The 24474-nt window shown below is 38.6% G+C and overlaps 1 protein-coding gene across 1 annotated transcript in view; it reads right to left on the bottom strand.

Moving 5' to 3' along the window:
* Positions 1-24474, bottom strand: part of ALK (ALK receptor tyrosine kinase) — a 306940-nt gene that overhangs the window by 91256 nt on the left and 191210 nt on the right. Inside the window, exon 5 of the mRNA XM_062490501.1 lies at positions 12037-12164. Coding sequence (XP_062346485.1) covers positions 12037-12164 — 128 coding nt within the window. The remainder of the gene's footprint in view (positions 1-12036; positions 12165-24474) is intronic.

Genomic DNA, 24474 nt, shown 5'->3' with positions numbered 1-24474 from the left:
ATGGGAAAAAAGAAACTGCAAGCATGGTCAAGCTCTGAGAAAATTATGCCTCTGTTTAGGACTGTACAAGAGGGACCACTCTTTAAATCAAAGATGGAAATAAAGGGATTGGGTTATGTACAGGAAATTATTAAAGCTTTTTTTAGAATAGTATTTAATATTACTAAAGCAGAATGGTCATGTAACAGAAAGCCCCAAAGAATACCATACTTGGTACAATTTTCTCTTCAGTAAAAAAATTTGGTTTAAATTTTTCTGGTAAGAAAAAAACATTGATTACATTAATATAATGGAACAGAAATTCCCTAACATGCACCTTAACAGTGCATTATGCCTAAGAAGTCCTGTCAGTTGAAATTTAGTCTAAAACTCAATGATCACCAGGAACTGGATCTGAAATGACTTACTCCTGAATGTAACAGGATATCCTTTCAGAAGCAGGCTGAATTGAGGTTCAAGACAAATGCTGCATATAATACAGATCTTAACATAATTTAGAAGCAATGTTGTTTAAGGCTGTATTAAGGTATTGAGTTACTGCTTCTGCTTAAACAGAAGTGACAGAGTCATTCACAAGGGTAATAAAAATAAACAAAATAATGCAATAGAAGGAATTGCACCTCCTGGTAAGGAAGTAAGTGAAAAATTAATGTGAATCTTCTATTACCACTCTTTGGAAAGCAGCATGGGATCCAATCTCCAATTGCAACTCAATTTAAGTAGATTTTTCAAAAAGCCTTATTAAAAGGGGTCTTGAATCATGATCTACAGGACTCTATTAGAAGGCTCCGGGTTGTAGCTCTGCTGCTACCAGCAACCACTTTACTGTTCACAAACCACTTCTGTATCTGAATGTTCTTCTCTGTGAAAGAACTGTGTGCATTGTGTTTTTGGAAATATGCTTTCTTTTCTTGACCCATTCATAAAATATCTAGAGAGGCTGAGAAACACAAGGTTGATTTCTGATTTACAATTCACAGGGGCTTCCTAGTGCAGAGAAGCTTCTAGGTCTGACTGGAAGCACTCTTTAAAAGCAGCACAAATGAAGCTTGTTTTGGTAATGCTGGTTTTGTAAAGTATGCCTGGATAGCACCATTAATCTTGCACACAACAGTCATTTAATTTTTTTCAGGGTTTATTCTAACAGACTCTGAATAAACTCCTGCAAAATAATTAAAATGATTGATCTGGCATGGTAACCAGTTAGTGTTGAGAATGTTCAATAGAGAATCTGTTTGTTAAAGATTCCTTGCCTGACCCTATTCATTCACAAGTGAGGAATTGGAGGGCAGACTTTATAGATTACAGGTGTTAAAGCACCCACTAGCTTTAAAAGGATACTGCTGTTAGAAATCCCAGACAACAATTCTTCAACCAAAGCATTGTCCCCTTTCTGACACTCTGATGATGCGATGATGTTAAAGGTGGAATGAATTGCCCTCTGAAGTGCCTCTTTTTCTCTTTGTTGACTACAGAGGGACCCTAGAGACCAACTTTGACATGATGCCTAACTTTCAGATAGTTGAAGTCACAAAAGATGAATACCATCTTGTCTAACTTCATACAACAAAGCACCTGAATGTCTGAACTAAATCTTGCCTAGGGAGATTGAATCTTGTGATATTGTGAATTAGATGGTTGGTTTATTATACAGATTTTATTCCCTGACAGTTCAGTTGAGGTCGAGACTGAGAATTGCAAACTGAATTAGCTTTTTCTCCTATCCACAGAAAAGATTTTCTGGCCTTTGTTCAAACACTGAAAAAAATCAAGCAACATCAGCAGAATGTAGAGGTGATGAAAAAAGGTCACCTATATGCTATTAAGATAAAGAAATAGGGAGAAAGGGACAAGTCCATTTCTTGGCTACATAAACTGGAAAATAAACTGTCTTCATTTTATCTGAGACTACTGTTTTGAGATGGTATAGCAATATGAATAAATGGAAACCATAATAAACTTCTCTGCAGTCCTTACAGAACAGTATCATGGTGGACTTGCACTGTAGGAAGAGTTATTTTGCATGACTGATTAATGGTGGCATCTGCCTCGTCATGACACTTTAGTTTCATTTCTACAATCACCCTAATCGACCAGGAAAGGAAGGCACTGATTACTTGAAAATCAAAAAAAGTAATATGAACCAAGGAGAAATGTTCTGAGAAAGACAACTGTAATGCATTATTGCTGGTGCCTGGTACTGCTAGGAACAGAAGCAGCAAGAAGAAGCACATTTACTGTCATTTGAGGGGAGCTACATGAAGCCACAAATTATTCCCCATTCTATGAATCAACAATTAACATGAAGACTACATGCTACAATATAAACTTGTAATGGAATAAAAATTGCCTTAAAGGTTTTGTGATTAGATTAGGCAGGCAGGAATGTTTTATGACTAAAGGGAAAGAGGAGAAGTAGGCTTGTCCAAATGAGAGGAATTGCCTGATTTCACTTGGGAACAGAGAAATCTAGAGGTGCTTCAAAGATGAAGTTAGAAAGAAACAGAAGATAAACACCATAAACATGGAAGCCATGGCAAAGCACTCATTGCAAACATGAGCAGTGCAAACATTTCTTGGAATAGAACTTTTCCAACATAGAACAGAAAAGGTTATTCCCATTTCTCAGTTGTCTTATCATTTGTTAAGCAAAACCAAAATTGATATAATTGCAAATGCTTTGTCAGCTTCAGCCTCCTTTATCTGCAGTGAAAGAACTGTAACTTAAATGTAACTCCTCTCTTGGCTGCGAAGAGATGAGCAACTATGAAGAAACTGAAGTGCAAATCAGCAACGTTTCTATCAAACCTCTTGTTAGGCTCCTCCTTTTTCAAAAGCTCTGATAACCATTTAGGAGCAGATCTTCAGCTGATGCAAACAGTTGAGGCTCCAACAATTACTGGGATGATTCATAATGCACTTTAGCAATTTCACTGGCATAAACTCACAAGTACCTGCATAGTTACTCACTCCTTTTGCCTTGGGAAATAGCCCCCAGTCAAGAAATACTTCCTTTACTTGAGTAAGCCACTTGGCAATTTTTGTAGACATGTGAGTCATTTTGCTACTGTTTTGTTACTGATGTGTACAACAAGAGTACACAAGAGGGCTGAGTTAACACTGTTGCCAAAATTTTGCACTTAATGTTTCTGGTCTTCTAGCAATTGCTTTCTTTTTTGTTATGGTTTAATGAACTGATGTTCATGAACATGTCCACATACACTGTCATTCCATGAGGTGCTTAAAGACACAACAGTGTCTTTCTGTCTTTTTAGAAACCAATAGCAATGCTGATAATATTACAGAAATATTGATTTTTAATTTTTTTTTTTAACTGCACAACCTGATGCTGGATTTATGCAGTTGTTGCTTACAGCTCTAAATAATGTTTTAAAAATCCAGTCTACCATTTGGTCTTAAGTGCAAGGAATATTCTGTAGTCTCCATGAAATCATTTACTCTGGATTGTGGTGCACCCAATTCCACCAAAATAACATAGATCCCAGTATGGCACAACCCATCATCTCACAGAACCAGACAGATTGCTTCTCAACCCTCAAAGTTTTTAGGTATCCAAAGAGCTGCATTGTTCATCTGTATTCACATCAAATGGAAGATCTACCACTGATGATATTTTTGGAAGATGATAAGTGTTTCTTACAGAGTTGACTAAATTATATTTCCTTGTAGATCTGAAAAACATTTCCAAACCTCTGCTATGCTTACAAATTCACTGATACTCCATCAATCGTGTTCCATGAACAGTACACTTCAGTCTGCAATTGGACCCAGGATCCAGCTGACTCATTTAATTGCTTGCAACCTCCCAGTTATATTACTCCAGCAGCAGTAATTTTAAAAAGGGAGGGAGGGGAAAGGGTATGTTCTTAAAATTTCTTTCTGTAATAAAAACTGACTGCAATTTAAGATCTTGCCATCCATGTGTGACTTCTGGATCAATAAGCCTTGCTAGCAGGGCTTTCAAAGGCTCAATTCATAAAAGCCCTGTACACCTCATTTATGGAGGCACTGGTAAAGCTGCCTCCCTTCTCATCCTCATGATGGAAGGCATGCCTCAGTGCCAGGTAGTAATGATGGCATTTTTGAGAACTCCTAGGGGGCTAAGGAGTGTGGTTCCCATTAATTTGTGCTCCGAAGTCACTTGGCAGCTTTTAAACATTCCTCTTTCTCCCCATATTTTTCACAACTTCAGAGTAAAAGAATTGCAACATACAGGCTTAATGATACTGACTGAGACCCTGATGGGCAGCCACTGGCTGTTAGTTTCCAAATACAGCAAAAAGGACTTTCACTTGTAGAAAGGGCACACACTGCTTTTTGGAAAACTTTCAGAAAACCCCCTTTACAGGTTCTTAAGCTTTTCAGGGGACAAGAACCCCAATGCAGTACTTTTTATTCAATTGTCATTTCTATTTATGGATTGTGGATTTGATTTGGAATTGCAAGGTCGAGGCTTTTTGGTTTCAGTTTTTCTATTGCAGACTGTCACTGTATCCATCAGTGTTGGCACCAAGATGCCTCACCTCTCCCATGCTGGACACGGTGCAGGATTGTAAAGAGATGTCCGTGGGTGGATTTAGCAATTGGTTTGCTGACAAAGCTGAGTGCAGTAGACCTTGCAGAAACAGAACAGCAGGACAAAGCAAGCGGGGCTTCTGAGCCAGAAAGGGGAAGGCTTTGGACAAAAAGAGGGAAGAGCTGGACAGTGTCTTATAGCATGACTGGGGCAGATTTACAGTGAGACCTCTCAGACACAGAAACCAAGCTGGACTTGAACATTTCAGAGGATAAGCCCTGAGGTACAGAAGTGCCCTTAGCCAAAATCTAAAGGACTTTACCCTGAGAAGAAAGAGGAAGAATTACACCTTTTTTTCAATCTTGTATGCATTGCACTACTACAGAGAAGTGGTAACCACCTCAGTAGCCACCATTTGTACATGTGACAGTTAAGCAGGCTTTTAAAATAATAAGATTCTTGCTGTTGGCATTATTTCATTTTCAAGCACAGAGTATCTTCTTTCCTTATTGTACCATCTTTTCCTCATTCTTGGTCTTCATCTTGCAAAACCTATTTTACTTATTAATGCCTCTGAGGCTCCAGTGAGATGTGCCACAAAAAGGGACTTATTTCCATTGGAACATCCTACATATTTATCTTTGCTTTTGATAATTTTAAATGTTAATGGATTAATTATTGTGCATTTCATTAAATTTTGTCAATTCACTGCATTTCCCTCACTTGGTTTCTTTGCAGGTTCAACAGATGATCCACCTAGTTAGTTCAGTCTGTTTGACTGAGTGACTATCTGATTAAGCTTGATTGCTCTAGTTAATTAATTGGATTGTAAATGTTTCTTCCAATCACTTTATAACTAGTCAAACCTTTTAATCATTTCCACAATCTAGACCAATTATTCCTGCCTGATAGCCTGTTGTTTGCTTCCAGCATTAGTGCTTTGTCACCATCTCTCCGTCTCTCTATTATCTGAGGAGATCATACAAGAAAGATGGACAGATGCTTTTCACAGGAGCATGTAGTGACGGGACAAGAGCGAATGGCTTCAAACCAGGAGAGGTCTAGTAGGAAGTGTCCCTCTCCATGGCAGGGGGGTTGGAATTAGATGATTTTTAAGGTCCCTTCCACCCAAACCATTCTGGGATTCTATGTTTTCCTGCGTTTGCTGACTCAGTCTGACTCATTTCCTTTCTGCTCCATTATCTGCCTCTTCTGTTCTGGCTTTCTAAGCTTCTCCACTGTCTCTCAGTTCTTCACAAAGACCACTGCAATTCTTCACAAACATGAATCGAGTTGCATAGTCAGGTCTTAACAACTCCAAACACCAGCCCTATTTGAACCAACAAAACTTTTCTACAGCTAACAAGGAACTTCATGGATATAAAACAAAACTCAGAGCAAAACTACTCCTGACTCTTTCTTTGGCAGAATCAAAGATCTCCACACCCTCTGTTACAGGCTAGCAGTGTTTTGGGGTTTATTATAGAGAGAAAAAGGGAGAGTGAGACTGTCATCTACTTACACAGTAGAGTCAGATTGCATAAATCTTTGAATCTGGAGTAATACCGGCTTAAAATCGTTGGGTCATCATGTAAATCATCATTGTCCTTCCCATTTCTCAAGTGATAATAGCAAATCCTATGATTGTTTTAATAAATCCAAGCAGTTAAAACATCACAAGAAGTAAGTGGCAGCAATTAATAGTAATAAAAATAAGTTCAATTTGGGGAAAGCAGATTACAGAGTTCATTTTCTTTCACGGAATCAATGGCTCCCCTGTTGAAATAAGCCTTAATTAAAGGAGAAGGTCAGGATAAAAATCATATACAGCATTAAAAAGATAATGTATTGGCCAATTCTTCAAGGTGTTAAAAAGTACTTAAGACCCACAACTGCCTACATTTGCAATGTCTCCTGAACAGCTCCTAGTACTTCTTATGAGCAGGTCCTTCTCTTCAGACTATTAAGGCTTTGGATTTTAAAGGCGGAGATTTCTCAATTCTGTTTCTTAAGCCAAGTCACCCAACCTTTTCTGAGTCAGAGAGGATGAACCTGCTCACTCTGGTAAGGGACACTTATTTGGAGCTGCTGTGGCAGATTGAAGCCTTTCCACCTTCTGCATGAAAACATCTATTTCCAAGATTAATTTTAAGTGCATTATAAAACATTTCTTTTCACCTCCCTCCTCCATATCTTACAACCCCAAATATATGGCCAGTTGATTACTTAATAAAACAATAGGACATTCCGTCCCATTTGTCACCAAACTGGCATGGCAGACCTATGAAACCCAAATTCACAGTTTTCTTTCCCCACTGCTGCTCCTTTGATGAGCACATGAAGGTTCTAAATAGATTAAATTATTCAACATAACCACCACTGTCTAAATCTGGCTCTTCAAGAAGTAGGTGTTCACAGCCAGTAACAGAAATGCATAATCACTAATTCATTACTGAAGGAAGCTACTCTACCACTAATTGAGTTACTGTGCCTTTTCTGGAAGCAATATTAAAATTAAATTTGCTTAATTTTTTTTTTATTTCTAGCATTACAGTAACTTCATTTTTTTAAAGATGAAAGTAAAAACAAAGATAAGCCCCATAATAAATTCAATAAATTTATTTTACTTAAATTGGCACCAGCCACAAGTGAAATAACTTTCACTTTAGAATGACTTTAAAGTAATTTAGCTTCACTACAGTCACCACCCTCATCTGCAAAGCAATATTTTCACCAAAATAAGGTCCCTACAGGATTAAAACACAAGCAGGTTGGAGATAGTTTTTGACACACAAGCTGAAGTCAGAATAATCAGTCATAGCTCATGAGGGAGCAGAGGTGAATGGGGAAGTAGGTGATTACCAAAGTATTTGGAAGCAAATATTCTTAAAATAGTAAGGCTTTTCCAAATGTCTACTTAGTGAAATTAGACTCACAGGAAAAAACAGACCACTGGAACTATATAAATAGCATAGGCCACTCAATGAAAAATACAGCCAATCTGCCTAATTTTGATTTTTAAATGAAGAAACATAATACCAACATACTGAATAATCCTGCTGATTTCAGTTAGCTCTGCACCTTTTCTCTGGCTTGGTAAGGTTCTTAAACATGGCATTAACGTCAAAGGAAATGATCCAGCTTCTTTTACACAAAAACTACCTGGATAGGCCAAGTAATACTGTGTTAATGCTAAACCTCAGATAGAGACAGCTAGTTCTGAAATTATGGCTAATTTTCTTTTTTTAAATCATGTTTATTTTTCAGTTTTATAACAATAACAAAATATGGACTGCTCATTGTTCTGTTCACTGGTTCCCTAGAATTTCTGGACAGAGGTGGATCTCCAGACCACATAGGATGACATGGTTGATTCTACTAAAGGTTCATACCTTATCTCCTCCATTCCATAAATACAACTAATCAAATATTGAAACAAGCTCATGTCACAATTAATCTACTGGTTTAATAAAACTTCTGTAAATATCATGCAATTCCACCTGATTGAAAATTACTTAAATGTTACACAATATTTTTTCAATTAATTGTTAACATCTAAATGATCTATGTGCCATGTGGGGATTCAATTTGAAATGTATATTTAATTATTTTTACCGTGAGAAGATGCAGTTGCTGGAGCAACTCACAAGGGATGTGGTGGAGTCCCCATCACTGGAAATTCTCAAGATGCAGCTGGTCAGGGTCCTAGATAATCTCACCTAGACTCCCTTTCACACAAAAGGTTGTGCTAGATTCTATTTTGAGGTTCCTTCCAACATACCCTGCTCTGTGATTCTCTCACATACACTGATAAAAGCTCAGTTTTCTGTTGGGAAGAGGTTAACTTCTCTATGCAACTTTCCAGTAGGAAGCATCAAGAACTTATTTTGAAAAGGGGCTCACTGGTATTTCATTAAGTTCAGCTAACCACAACATCCTGTCATCAAATTAATTTATAAGACAAACTGCAAAAAGAGAGCACGTGGGAAGACTGAAATGATACATACCCAGGTTTTGTCCAAATGCACAGAAACATCATTTTAGTAATGATTCAGATGCATAAGCAATCCAATCTGGAGAAAGTCTTTATTGATTTTCTGCAGCTGATTCATAAATCTGTTGCTAGAATATTTATCAAGTGGAATCATGAAAAAGTCTATCTGGAAGCTGGTCATATTTCTTCAGATGTGTTTTAAGTCTGTATTTTTACTCTTCCTTTGCTACCTCTTCTTTCAGAAAAATCCCCTCCTGACCTTCAAAATTTTTCCTTTCCTTAGAGGTCCTGTGCTTTAGATCAAGGATTTTGCCTTTTGTACAACCTTATCTCCAAATTTCAGAAATCAGCATACATATTGCAGTCTTCAGATCATTACAGAACTAACTGCCTACCAGCTCTGAAGGTAATGTGTGTTTCTGTGTACTTTCAGTATCTATTGAAAAAAGGCTATTGCTGAGTGGACAGAAGCATTAACTTAATCAACAGCACACGGTCTCTTCCCTCTCCAAAATAAATGGTTTTTATGTTGCTTACTGAGCTTGAAAACTTGAAAGCTAAGTGCTTCCTCTTGGGCAGGCTGAGTGTCTGAAATAACTGCTTTTAACAGCCCTGGAGCATCATTAAACCTTTAAAACATTTCAGAAGCATTTGGTCTCCACACCCTTTAGGTGAAAATTTACTTAGAATTGGTAAATCAAACGTTGCTAAGTAAAACAATGTCTTGTCATTTACTTGTGCCTACTAATAAATACTTTAATTAAGACTTTTGGAAATAAGTTAGCAAATTAATTAATTTACAACTGTAATAAAAAATCAGTAAGAAACCCATTAAATATCATAAATAAGTCAATACATTACTTAGGAAATGAACTCTATTTTTATTACTAGAAATTACCATCAACTATAAAATGCCACTGTACCAATTACTTCAGTTGTATAAGTAACAAACTTCTTAACTGTTGTTATTAAATTAATATATTACTTCTCTGCAATTTGTATTTTTTTTCTTTGGCTACTGCCAAACCACTTATTTAAGTAGTAAGTTGTAAGGAAGAGAATTAGGCAATCAATAGCTTAGGTTTTACACACTGACAAACACAATTTGCTTCACATTTTAGTCAGTAATTGAAAGTCAATTGGTTGTAGCAGTCCAGGCAATGCTACCTGTTAGTTGTCCTGAGACAAAACATACAGAATACAAGCAGTCTTTGTATTGACTGTAGGGGCTCTCTGATCAGATTCAAATCCTAAGGCTGAGAAAAAACAGTAAGAGCTTTCCTTCCATTATGGGAATTGGGAAATGTGACAATTAACTAGAATTGTTTAATCTTGAATTTTTTAAAAATTTAGAATTTTATCAGCATCAGAATCTACTGAAGTTCTTAATTTTAATTTCCCACTCAATCCCATATAAACAGTTATTTTTTCAGTTCAGAAGAAATATCTTTTTTCTATGAGAAATCTTTTCTCTGATTAAGGAACTAAAAAAAACCAGATTCACCAACATGCAAAAGCAAATTCCAACCCCAAACTTTGACCTTCTTCAAGCCCTTGTTGCTTTTCCACCCAGAGGATGGCTGGGCACTGGAACATGCTCCCCAGGGCAGTGTCACAGCACCAAGGCTGACAGAGTTCAAGAAGGGTTTGGACAATGTTCTCAGTCACATGTTGTGACTCTTGGGGTGATCTGTGCAGGGCTGGGATTTGGACTCAATGATCCTCATGGTCACCTTCCAACTCAGCATATTCTGTCATTCTGTGATTCTTTCTATATCTGTGCCTATTGGAAACGGCAGCCTAACTTACTAAGATTGTATGTGCACTTTAATTTATTTTAAAATTGTGTTTATGGTCTTCAAAAGGCTTAGAAAAATCAGGCTGAAAGCATGCTTCTATTTCTCAGATGTTTCTTTCTCAAATTCACACGTTTTATGTGCTTTGGTGGCATTAAGGCATCCAAGTAGCTAAGCTGCCCAAAGGCTTCTAACAGCTGCAGAAAAATTAGATTTCGATTAATCTTTTCTTATTGCTTTTCCTATTTTCTCCAAGCTTAAGGTGTCATCCTCAGCTGCTCATCACCACCTCTTTCCTCGTAAAAGTACACTGCCACATCTTCAGCTGCGCACAAAAGGCTTAGTGACCTAAACCAACTTAAAATCAGAGAACAAGTGGCTTTGTCCTCTGGTGGTATTGTTCTTACACTGTGTCCTATAAGCGGGGCAGAGGAGTAGCTGTTTGCTACAAATCTGCAGGCAAAATGGGAGATTTGTTCCTTCTTTTGCTCAGATTGTATTTAAATCGTCTCAGTACTTGACATCTGTCATCTGCACAGCAGTGCTTGGTATTGGTAAGAACTCACAGCCCGGCACCTCGGGCTCGCCCTTGAGGGCTCCCAAGAGAGCAGTTCCTGTGCCCACAATCTGTTGCACTGAATTCCCAAAGCACTGTGGATGACTTGTGTCCTTACACCAGCAGCAGAACAAGCATCTACTGTCTGAACATGCCTTTGCTTCCAGCACAATGCCAGGTTGCTCCTTGTTGGAGTTTAGAGAGCACCTTTATGTACAAACAGTGCAATAAATCCTTTAATACAACTGGCCTCTGTGGAGAGCAAGGTAAATGACCAAAATAATGTATGTTCTACAGCACATTTCCCTGTCCTAGAGAGGTTGAAAAGAAGGACATGCAGCTCAACTCAGCACTGCTCCGAATAAATAAAATGGACAAAAAGTAATGTGTTAAGAACTATAAGTAGTAATATTCTTCACTGACATGCCACCTAAAGATTTCAGTATGATTCACAGAGTCCATAAAACTGGTAGAACTAATATGCAGCTGCTTCTGGCACAGAGCACTGAATTTACATACTTGGATTGATTACATAGCTTGTATTTAAAAAAGTAACCCCCATTTAGGTTGCCCATTATTAAAATTCCACACATTACATGAAGCTATTAGGGGCTGCTCAGCAATAACTGCTTTGGAACATTGCCAAAGAAAGACATACTTTATTAGAATCAAGATTTCCACAGTTGTTTAAAAAACAACCCTGAAATTTGTAACCATGAACATTAAAAAAGATAGCTTGCAAGATGTCTATCTAGGAACCCTTCATCTGTTCTACTTGCTGCTGTAGAAAAGTGAAGTTGTCAGGATATACATCTGGAAAGCCAGGATGAATATTGATTCTCTTCTCCCAAAATTAAATTTTCATAGCTATTCTTTCCAAATGAAAAAAAAAAAATAAACTAAAACAAAACAAAGAAAAACCAACCCAAACCAAAACAACAAAATTGTTTTTAACTTCTTGAAGGGAAGTTTTAAGGCAATATTTTAAAAAGATCATTCCCTGAGAGGGACCCTACTTATTTTTTTTAAAACTTAAATTTTTTATTTGACAAGAACTTTTCCTTCTGTGGTGTCTGCAGCAGTCAGAACTCGTGCTTCTCTCCAAAAAGGCATCAAAGTACTATGAGCTGGAAACAATAAAATACTCTGTTACCTGAACTGCAGTTCTTCATGGCGAAGGAATCCACGGCTGCCACGCTATTGTTCCCATTAGGAATATACTCCAGTGAGATCCGAAATGGTTTCTCCAGGTGTCCAACTCTCCTTTGAAGCAACACCCATCTGGTCTCATCATACAGCAAGAGGAAAGAACAAAGAAGAAGAGCTGTAAGGAGGGCTGCTTTACAAGAACCAAATCCCCCAAAGGAGCAGCTCCACTTATGGCTGGTCACACTGTGCCTCCTGCCCCAGTCCTCACTTCCCTCACAGTGCCCATGGTCAGGACCTTTCCCTCCCATGGATTTTGCAAAAGCAAGATTTTAAGCACCAACGTTTCCACCTAGCTAAGATGTGTAAACCCAACTGAAGAGTAGCTTATTTCTCTCTTCTGTCACACTTCTGTGCCCCTAGATGTCTGCCTGCTGTTTAAAGGAAGCTTAACTCTCTGTGCAAAGCAAGTTATGAAATCTGTAGCACACATGCACACCCCCTTTAAATATAATTCCAGAGTTTTACCAAAAGCTCTCTTAGCTACTCAGGAAATAAGGCAGTCTCCAGGGCTGTACAATAACTGCAATTCCCAGCACTGCATCACTGGCTGAGGTAGCACACTTTACTTCTTAAGCAGTAGGCTGGAACATCTATCTGTGCATGAATTGCCACATCTAAAACATGCCATTTCTCCTCCTCCACTTCCTGTCCCTCTTTTCCTACTTACCTCCCTCCCAAATGACAAAAATTCCCAGCAAGTAAATCAAGGAAGTGAATTAGCAGCCCTGGAGATTAACATCCACACTCCAAGAGTGCTTCTACTAAGTCTGCTTGTTGTCAAGAGTAAATGAGATCAAAAAGCCTGTATAAGCTTAATTTATTCCCTGAGATGCTAGAAGACATCAACGCCTGGCTGTCTTTAATGTCCTCCTCCCCTCTGATCGGCTGACTTACCTGAAATAACTTCCAGCTAGAGAGCACAAGAACTATTCCTAGATCCCTGATTCCAATTCTGTATCCCACAAGACATGTCTAAAGGTAGATAGTAAAAATACAAGTATCTGTCTTTTTGCCAATATACTGGAATTCTGCGAGGAAAACGTTAAGGAATTAAATACTTGTACAATAACATGGTCTGGCCCATCTCCCTTTTCATCCTTGGGCCCAGGCTGCTAGTAAAACCACTTAACACCATTTGTGAAGGGCTGCTTCCCAAGAAGCATGTATTACCTCAGCAGTGATATGGATCCCATCCCCCGTTTCACACCAGTTTATCAGGGCCTGTTCTCTAACCATAAACATGATCAGAGACAAGAGATTCTGTAAAGTCACTCAGCCACTACTCATTTATTTTTTCACATTTCTGTTACAGGAAGAATTCAGTGCCAAGGAAAAAGTCTCTTTGTAGCATACTGTAAGTGGCCAGCTGGAGTTCAACATACAGGGCTTAACAAAGGCTATTAGGAAATGCAGCTCCAGCTGAAACTTTTGAAAGATGAGAACAAAAACTTATTGTGTTTCCTTAAGTTGTTTTTACACACCAATATTAAGCATTTTAGGGGAAGACTAACTATTTCTAGTTGTCAGAATTTTTTCATTGCCCTTTGACAAAACCCCACATTTTTTATTGATCTTACAAAAAAATTTCCTTGTCAAGTACCCTTATTGCCTCCCTGTATATATGTTTGTGCTTGTCCATGAGCTGTGAAAAAGAACACAATTTTGTGGGGGGAGGGGGGGAAGGAAACCCTCTGGAACAGATCTGAGCACTAGAATATACAGATAAACACAGTTTATCTGGCATCCATTACAAGAATCTCTTTCTTCAGAAGCATGCCAAAATGTGGCTGTTATGAAGTTAAAATGCCCTTCTGAAAGGAAATATAACAACATGTGTGTATGACATTTGCACCAATGGACCATCATTTGTGCCAGCTATGAGCATGCCCCACTGAACTAAACAAAATTCCCAGCAGGCAAGGAAGCTGCCAACAGGTATGTGAAGGACCTAAAGAAAAGTCCTAAGCAAGGGCTGCAAAAGGACCCTGCTGGCAGCTCAGAAAAGCAAACACAGTTTTCTAATGATTTACTAGGCATCCTCCTCCCCCTTTTCCATTGAGAAGAGTGAAAACAGACTGCTGAATTTCATTTTTTGTTTACAGTTATTTTCATTTCCACATCTCATCTTCCACTGTCTGGGCTCTAGGCTCCCACTCGAGAGTAGGATGTTGGCATCCTCGCTCTTTTTCTGTCCCACTCCCCCAAGAGATAAATCTGCTTTTGCTGAAATTAAATAGAATAAAGCATTGAGAGTATTTTAAATGCCTAGCTTCTGTGCCAGTTATTTTTTCTGATGTCATCTCAACTTAGGTATATTATAAGGATTAGAAGATACGAATTTCCCTACGAATAGAGGCAAAACCAACCCTAGATTAATTTTGATTATGAAATACAAAAGCATCTGTATGCCATGAAAATTGTTTTCCTCAGCTTCAGAAGACTGATGGATTTTAATTCCAAGTACGCAGTGGCTCTCAACAATGATTTCCATTTCTGTGCTACAGCTAACCCTCTGGATAAATGTGCCAGGAGTTTTAGGAATTGCTTTTTTGAGTTACTGGTGCAATAACTTTAGTTTGAGATTCTCAGGCCTCTCATAGTTTACCACAGAAACTTTATTAACTCCCAGAGCTGTTGCTGAGCAGGTGTTTTATATCACCACAATGCAAGGCTGGAAAAGGCAGACTCACTCAAGCCCAGATTCATTATAAAGTATATTCATACTTTGTACCTGTGGTACAAATTCTTACAATAGGTAGGAATTTGCCTGAGATTCAAAGATTCATGTGAAAAGAAATATCAAATATCAGCCTCTCTGGAGAAAAAGATGACATTAACTGGTGGAATTATCTGGGATACTAAAAATAGCTCCAGGGTCAGCAGAGGCACCTGTGGGCAAATTTGGATAGGAATCAGTTCTGCCATTATTCTGTGGCAGATCTGGGACTCTGATCTCCAGACCTTCTCTACAACACACTGTATTACACAGACCCATAATCATTTGCTTATCCTGTACTATATATAGGCTGCCTGGCAGCAGCATCAGCAAGATCTACTTCAGCATAACCAATATGTATTAGATATTAATTAGTGGTAGCTTTATTATATTTCTATCAGTGGCCTACATGTTATGGATCTAATTTTGGAAAGCATTTTAGCAAGGTAACAGAAAGTTACTTCAGTCATCTTTTGGAATAGATGGGGAAACACCATGTGTGGAACCTCCTCATACCGAAGTCATACTTGACCAGCCAGACAGGTTTCTGTGCTGAGATGATAGGCTGGCTGGAGGAGGAGAGCAGTGGATGTTTCTCATCTTGACTTTGATAAGGTTTCCAGCACAGACTGCATGGGCAGTGAGGTGGACTGGCTTAGAGGATTATCATCAGTGTACTAAGCCCAGCTGTAAGCCAGTTACTAGGGTGACTCACCTCTGTTTTTTAGTGTTTTCTGTCTTCATTAATGACCTGGATGATTGGACGGGCTACACTGCCAACAAGCTTCCATTAAGACTAGGAGAAACAATTGATACCCAGGACAGTTAGGCTGCCACTGAGAGAGGTCTTGACAGGCTGGAAATTTAGGTCAACAGTCACCTCTTGAAGTTAAAGAAAAAGGAATGCAGAGCACTGCCTCTGCAGAGGAACAACCTCAGGCACAGGTCAGAGAGTGGTTTTGAAGAAGACAACCTGTGGGTCCTGGTGTACAAAATACTGAGCCTAAGCTAGAAATGTGTCCCCAATGACAAGGCCAATAGTTTCCTGGACTGCACTGGGAACCACAGATCAAAGGGGCAGTTCTTCCTCACTATTCAGCACTGGAGAGACACTTCTGCAGGACTGGGTCCAGTGCAGCACTTTCCAGAATGAGACAGACGTGAGTTACAGAAGCAAGTCCAGCAAACAGCCACAGAGATGATTTAGGGACTGGAGTATCTGACCTACAAGAGGAGGCTGAGGCAATTGGGACCGCTCAGCTTGGAGAAGAGGAGGCTCAGGAAGGATCTTATCAGTGTTAATATGTTACGGATGAGTGAAAAGGCGACAGATTTGGCCAGGGGTATCCAATGAAAGGACAACAGGCAAGCACAAGACAATTTTCTTGGACTGAAAGACCAGAAATTCCATTAAAATACAAGAGAAAGCTTACTTGCTTTAAGGGTGACTGAACACTGGAACAAGTTGCCCAGAAATCTTAGGGAGTATCTATTTCCAGATATTTGAAATGGGAGTGGATATATCTCTGGGTAGCCTGCTTTAGCTCACCCTACATCAAGAAAGGAAGTTGGACTACTCAGTCTCAGGGTTTCCTTCCAACCTCAGCCATTCTGCATCTGTGAAACATAGGACCCAGAAGCAAACAACATCAGGTAACAGATTACTCCTGTTATCCTCTGCATGACCTCCAAGCACTCTACAGAGTGATGAATCAGCCCAGTAAGCTGACAACTGCAAGGACAAAGGCATCACTTATTGTACCCAGAGCTATCATCAGATAGCCTTCAACATTATGGCCTATTTCTACCACAACAGTGGCCATAATAACCATGATGATCTCTCTGGATAGTGCCTCAAGCAATAAAAAATTCTGCAGTTTAACATTTTAATTTAAACCCTCATGCTGCAAAACAACACACTATGTTGTATTGTTTAGGCACTGCTCAGTGTCTTACAAGTCAGATTCATCAGGTCTTTCTCTGAAGCCTCAGTGAGACAGAAATTGGCTCAGATATCTAGAATCTGCAATATACATCAGTTTAGACAGAAACTAATAACACTGCGATCTTCAATGACAGAGTAACCCAGAATCCAAGATACAAATATTTTCAGACTTTTGAGAAGTACAGACCTGGATACGTCACCTAGAAAGAATTAGTTGCTTAAAGAAAGCCTGGGCAACACCCAGAGTTTCTCTCAAAAAGCCCTTCTACAAAATAGAAAATGTTGCTGACAGAACCCGAGCCCAGCTTTACAGAGGAGAGCAAGAGCTAAACTTTCAAATGGCTTTTTCATACTCAGTTCTTAATGTGAAGGTGTGCTGGAGACAACCTTTGACCTCTCCCAGCCCTGCAAGGGCGAGGTGCTAGATCCCAAACATGCCAAAGTACTTCTCTGTAACCTGCCTTTGCTTAAGGCCCCCATCCCTGACTCAGTTGGCCAGGCTCCAGGTTTCAGAAGCCACAATCCGGTTGTCATGGAAACTTAAGAGAGGTAGTTTAGACACTCTGGTTGTTCATGCAGCGTGTAGCTTCAGAAGGAACACTTTCCTGATTAATTCTAATCGATACCCTAATGCTTTGGATGCCATTTTGCATGCTTCTCTGGATAATGCCAGCACTGATTAATTGCAAGTGCAAGTCAGGATGATCTCTTAGAGGCAGTGCATTAAAAAAAAAATAAAAAGTTCTAGAACGCTGAAGTAAAGTCTCAAACTAGAATACTTGCAATCCTTCATTTGTCTGCCTTCATGGCTAAATGATTTTGAATCCAATTAACACTCACATACTCTTTCATCCTGTTAAAGAGGGGTTTCAAAATGCTTGATTGCAGCAAGCTTTGGGACTACGGTTTTGACATCCCATGCACAGCAATCATCCTTGTGATCATTCCCCAGACTTCCAACTAATTCTGGAAGGTAGAATTAATTTCTGTGCTGTCAGCCAGCCTGCCACCTGTGCTGCCACCTGTGTCACCACCTATGTGTGCTGTGCAGTTTGCACTGGCCCAAAGGCAGAAGTTAAGTTTCATCCAGAATACTGTCCTAGCTTTGACAGATCCACTGTTTTCTCACTTTCAGAGAAAATTTGAAAGCAAGTCTTCAACTTACAAGAAAATTATGGAAATCATTAGGAAAAAGCCCCAAAGAACCAGTGCTTAAATCCTAGTAAATCAGTCAGGGCTAACTGCACTTGAACTGTGTTGTGGGAAATGAAGAGCTGCATGGGCCCTCCAAGGGTCATGAATCAGCTCATGTGCTACCAGCAACAATTAAAAGCAGTTTGAGGGAACACAAGAACTTCCAACAATCTCCTCTCCTTGAGAAAAAAGTTCTGTAAATTCAAACTGTATTTTGCTCTCTCATCTCCACTTTCCCTGAACAAAAATTGTGGAATTTAACAGACTCCTCACAGCTAAATTGAGTGACAGTGTGATTTTATTTCTTCAGGTCCAGGCCCTCATCTAAAATACTCCTGTTGCTACCAGCACTTATCGTGGTATGGCTGTGAGGAAAATTCATTGTGTCTTGGCAAGGGCTTAGATTTTTATCTCTTTGATAAAAGGTTCTGGAAACTTTTTGGAATTACAAAATTATATAGAAATAATTGCAGCTGTGTCAGAGAATTTCACATCAAAATCCGCCTGCAGCAGCGAAAATATTAGAAGCTGATTTTTGAGAATGAAACCTTGTTAAGGGTGGAATTAAAATTAGCACTAGGAGTCCAAAAGAGAATTTTTTTCTCTTTAATGGATAAATAGGGGAGAGAATATAACTTTTTTCATCCTGCATGCCCCTGAATAATTATGCAGAAGTTTATAATATGCTTTAATCTTGCCTCCTTACTGCTTCAGACTTTTACTTGCTCCAACAATTTATAGGCACTGCAAACAAAGAAGAACCAGATTAAACCTTTTCAGGTTCCAGCCAAGAGAAAAGTAAAAAAATGTTTTCAAGAGGATGCCAAGAAAATTTATAGAGACAGAAGATTAAAAATAAAATCACCTATAGGAGTTTGGGTAAACTCTTTTTTCATTAATTCAATCAATGCAATATATTGTCTTGTAATTCTTTTCAATTATCAACTTTAAAGTAATTTCAGTTTACTGATCTTAAAATTACTTAAACAACACCAGATCCAGAATTTGAAGTGTGATGATATAGTCTTGAAAAATGGCAACAAATAAAATTTGCATTATTAAAATAATGCAAGAGATGATTTAACATTAAAGGAGGAAATTCTTGTTGTGCAACACAAAGTTTGCAATGTTAATTCCTCTGCTCATTGATAACTTCATAAGAACAAGAAAAATGGGAAAACTTTACTTTTTATGAGAAAGAAAAATGGCATTCCTTTTCCTCTATTGATTTAATGCCGACTGTCTTTCTACCCTTTTCTTTGGCCTTTTGTATAAGCAAGACATAAATGCAACTGGTAGGTTAAATACAGTTGAGACCTTTGTCATTGTCATTGGATAGGACCTTTAACATCCCTGTGAGTGGTTCCAACAATGCTTCCCCACCTTTTCCTCAAAATGCCTTTAGAAGATGCTTCATGAATGTTTTGCCATGAAAAAACCCCAAAACAAAACAAAAAAAAAATTGAAATTATTTTCTCTCCTGTTAGTCTTTTAGTGACTTTAAGATGAACTAACTCCTCCCAAGAAAATGTGCTGTAACTGCGCTTGGTTTGACCGGTAAGTCAGGCATTGAGTAATTACCTTGCCTAGAACAGGAGACCAACAAGATTTTGACTCCAAAATGCAATTGTGTCCCCTCATGTGTGCTGGGAAGGAGGTTAAATCTACCCTCTTTCCAGAATTGCAGTGCTGGGCTCCTTTGTACAGCTGTTCTACTGAGAATTGTACAGCTGGGAAGATATTGCAATATGGAAGAATCTGCTTTAGGCTTCAGTGAAACACAAGTTGCCCATGAAGGATATTTTTTTAATGTTCTACTTATTCCTGGCCAACAATGGAAGTTTGTAATTAAGCCACTACAGTTTCATTGGCAGTAGACTCTTCTCCTGTGCAGAGAGCATGCTACACAACCAAAGCACATGGGAAAACACTCTACATGGGAAAAATTATTAAAATGGCAGAAGATAAAACCTGCAGAAAAATTATCAGTCATTTTTAACCCCCACAGAGTTAAAATATTATTTTTAATCACTTTCCTGAATGTCTCTTAGAAAAATCACTGTTATGAAGATTTTGCCTTCCTAACCTGTTTCAAGAAAATTCCTTGCTCTGAAAATGGGAAGACTTACATTTGAGCAATCTGAAGAACTGAAAAGGTAACTGACTGATGAACTGCACACTCACAATTAAATCTTATTCTTGTGATTACAAATGAGAAACTTTTAATGGGATTTAATACTGACTCTGCCCTGGAACAAAGAGCAGAGGAGCTGCAGAGAGATTCGAAGTCAGACAATGAATTTATGCTGTACGGTGGAAGCAAAGCTCTTTCCAAGAAAGTAATCAACCTTCCCTTGGAAGGTAACCCACTAAATAAATGGCAGGTTTATTATTAATATTTTCAAAAAGTCTGTGGAATGAGTAATCCAGGTTTTCACAGGACAATTTTTATTACTGACCATTCCAAAATGTAAACTTAGTGCTCCAGACATGGTGAGAAACTAATTGAATAAAAACTCTACTGGACAAGAGTGGTTGAGACATGAGAAAACACTGTTGGTGTTTTAAATGACAGAACCAATTATTTTAATTAGCTACTTCATCACATCCAATAAACAGTTCTGAGGTTTTTTTGTGTGAGCTTCCCATGGAGATGACATGGTTAATCACCCCAGTAAGAGACTGCTGCAACTGCAAGTACAGTAGAGCTCAACAACTTGATCAGAGGAATGTGTTCCTCTGGCCCCCAACTTTCCCTTACATTCCTCAGTAAAACCAATCATGATGGAACTTTCTTCTGCCTCTTGAGCAGTACGTAGTTGGAGGCACTCCCTTGATGCTAAAATTAGTTATCCAAGATGTAGCACAAAAACTGATGTGAAAAGAATAGCCCAGCAGACTTTTCTGCTTGTCTGGTGCACAACGGCTCTTTAGTGTCACCTCCTCTTGTAGCCCTCTCCCTATCCACATATCAACTTGATTACACCTACTTTAACAAAATTAACACTGCCAAAAAATGAAATTTCATCGTATGAAACCAAGTTGCAATAACTGTTGGCAATATGTAAACCCAGGCAATCCCAGGAACACTGAGCATTCATGCAAACCATGGTATCTTTAGGTGGTTATACAGATCTCACAGCACTTTAGCAAAGAAATCAAACACCTCATTTTTCAGGTGGGTGAAAAGAAGGCACAGCAAGGTTATGTGATTCATTTAGTCAGTAGCTAGATAGAACTAGGATGAGAGATAAAAGTTTCTGGTTCTTATTCCTTCATCCTAATCCACTGCATCATGCTGCTTCTGATGAGGGTAATTAAATTTCATGCTTCAGGGAGTAACTTAATTGTCTTTGAGGATCAGAAGGAAACTCCATCCTTTCAACACAATGTACAACATTGCTCAGGTGTGCCAAGGAGTAGTTTTCATTTTTTTAAATTGAAATATTGAAAGTAAAACAATCTAATCCTAATTACAGCCAAATACATTCAAGACTTCAGAAAGACTATTCTTCAAAAGGAAGAGTAGTGGCAAAATACTCTGAAATTATTTAGTTCTCAACAGCTGTGTCTGAGAGACCAATTAAACCCGTTTTTTTACCTCCACACTCAGCAATGGCTTTTCATGGCAGGTAAAGGGAAGCAGAAATATTCTATTTGCTCACCACCTATCTGGTGGAAATAAAGCCATGAAAAATTATAGGTTCAAAGTTAGGTTCAAAGAGTGAGTGAGAGAGAAGATTTCACTTAAGAGAACAGCTGTGCTTAACTGTGTATCTTTTATGGGTATGTTGCAATTATCTAGCAGCTGTAATCAGCTAGACTTGAAATCAATAGATACCAATACAGCTAAAGAAAGATTAAAGACTAGATGAAGGATTTACAGAACATCTACTCCAGGCATTCCCGCCCCTACAAGACACTCTAAGAAGCTCCTAAATCCCATTTCATCAGGTCAAAACCCATAAAAAGCTGTCTGGTTAGAAAGAAAAAATAGCCTGACTGAGTATTAGAGAGTCCCAGAAACAAAAAAGGCTGGCAGATAAGCCTCAGCAAATAGCATCTTTCCCATAACTTCAGCTGTTTCCAGTCTTTGCCTGCAGCACAGAGGTAGCACATGATTACACTAGGCAGAGCATGTGCCATACGAGATGCAAAATAGATAAGTAAATAAGAATAAAACACGGTGCAGAACAAAGAGAAGTGAAATGCTTCCCATATAACTACCATACAGAGGATATCTGTTCACAAGCAATGTGAGGGGTAACATGAAAGGAAATCACAGGTGTGAAAATAAAAGATGTATTTTTGGATGAAAAACTTCCTCTTCCGATTTAATTTACTTCCTTCAAACACAGCCATTTAAAGGAAATTATTCTTTTGGAGAGATGTGTATTGGGAAATATGAGGCTTGGAATGCAGAAAGGTTTTGTCCATTACTGCTTATGTAGCAGGTAGCATAAGAGCTACCCTGCTGGGGAAGGGGTCTTTGAATTGTATGACTCAATTTTCAATGGAGAAGAAAGTTAAAATAAAAAAAAAGAGAGAGTGAAAAGAGCAGTCACTTTGTCAGTGTCCTCAAAGCCAAGGAAGTTGGGAGGCCAGTGTCTGTGCTTCAGAGCAAATGACACTTCAGAAGTCAGATCATACCACTTAACAAGTGAAATGTCAACTTGAAAGAGACAGAAATGCCACCAAAGTGAGGTTTGCACAGCTTTCAACATGGCAGCAGTCACAGAAACGTTCAGCACTGACAACAATGTCTGCTCCATCCTACCACATTTGCAACATATACACTAGTAACATCTGCTGAGTAGGTCCAAGAACACTACCAACAATCAAATTTAGTTTTTTCCACACATGTTGAGACTGTTTCTGTCCCACTGATCTAAATCTCCTGTATTTAGTATTAGGTATTTCTGAAAGAGAATCAGAGCAAGCCACACAGAACATCCAGAAGGGAAGTCAGGAGTAGCCAACTACCTCTGTCACAGCCTGCAGATATGAGTTTAAGACACTGTCTGGTTTTTCAGCTTCCCAGAACCTGGAGAATGTAGATATTTTATTTAGCTCAGCATTCATACTCATAACACACTCATGCCTGTTAGTCTCAACATTTGGCACACACATTTCTTTTGAGCATAAATAAGAAAAATCATGACAAGAAACATGCACAGAAAACAGACTCCACAAGATGTTCCAGTATATTATACTGGCTCCTCAAAATCAAATGAAAAGGTTCCTAAACCAAAAAGCTCATGATGAAATTGAAGGTGTTTTTGAACAGTGATTTTAAAGGCACACAAAAACATGATGACTGTCTTTAGCATTTACTGATAAAGAAAATACCCAGGCCTTTTCATGCATTCCCAAAACAGCAATTTGGGAATGACAGTGCTGTCCATCTCAGTATTGCATTAAGTTGTTTTTCAAATTCAAGTAGTCCTTTTTTCTAACAACATCAGTAATTGTAATTCAATAATATTTTCTGGGATAGCTCTTGTCTTTAGACACCTTTCTCGGAAGAAGACCATGCACTGCAGCATGCTGGAAAGCTCAGAAGCACAGAAATATGAGCTTAGCCTCAAAGAGCAAGTCTCACAAGCTCACTTGTATTGGACAAAGGCTGGAAAGAAATCCATTCCACAATTCCCTCACAGGGCAAAAATGAGGGAAAAGGTCCTTGCCATGATATTTCAGTGTGACTTTAGAAACACTGTGACATTTCTATGAACATCAGTATAAAAAGGTATACTTGGTACCTGAGGGTACTGTAAGGCTTGATTAAGTTAATACCCAGCTCAGTGAAAAAGGCTAAACAAATCCAGGCACTATTCCTACCCTCTGACTTAAACCCTGTTTTCAATATAACATGTAAATTAAACTCTGAACAAGGATGAGCTTTTCTACATGAATCTGCAAAAATCTTTGAGCACTTAAGACAAATAAGGCTGCAGGTATGCAAAATATCCACATACAAGGATACATACTGTCAGGTCACCTACAGGTAGCAAAAACAAGGGAACAACACCAAGACTGCATTTCTTGACATTAATTATCTGTTTCATACCACATCGAGAGGTTTTTGTCAATATACTCTTTCCTAGAACTATTTCCTTGGTGTTCTTCCTCTCCTGAGCAGAATACAACCATAATCCAAGTTCTGTAGGCTGATATGAAATACAGTAAAATTTCCACTCTTTCTTTCCTTTCTCACTGCTTTTCTACATGGGTTGCCTACTTCAAAGTAGGATTTTGCCTTTTTCATCAAAATTTAGTTTTACTGACTCTCAAAGTCTCACAACAACCTCTAATTTTCCCTAACAGGCATAGCCACAAAGCTCTCTGGCTCCATACCTGCCAAGAACAATCAGTACTGTTCGATTAAAACCAAGCTATGGACCACAGCGGCCCCTACCTCTGCCTACCTCTAAGATTTTATGTTTTACGAGTTTCAGCTTGTTCTTGGGTGAATCAGCTCCAGAGGAATTAAAAAGTTCAAATCCAAATGCTCCTGCACCCTTTTT

This window comes from Cinclus cinclus, chromosome 3 (assembly GCF_963662255.1).
Source record: "Cinclus cinclus chromosome 3, bCinCin1.1, whole genome shotgun sequence".
Classification (NCBI taxonomy): Eukaryota; Metazoa; Chordata; class Aves; order Passeriformes; family Cinclidae; genus Cinclus; species Cinclus cinclus.
This window is presented reverse-complemented; position numbering and strand designations above follow the sequence as displayed.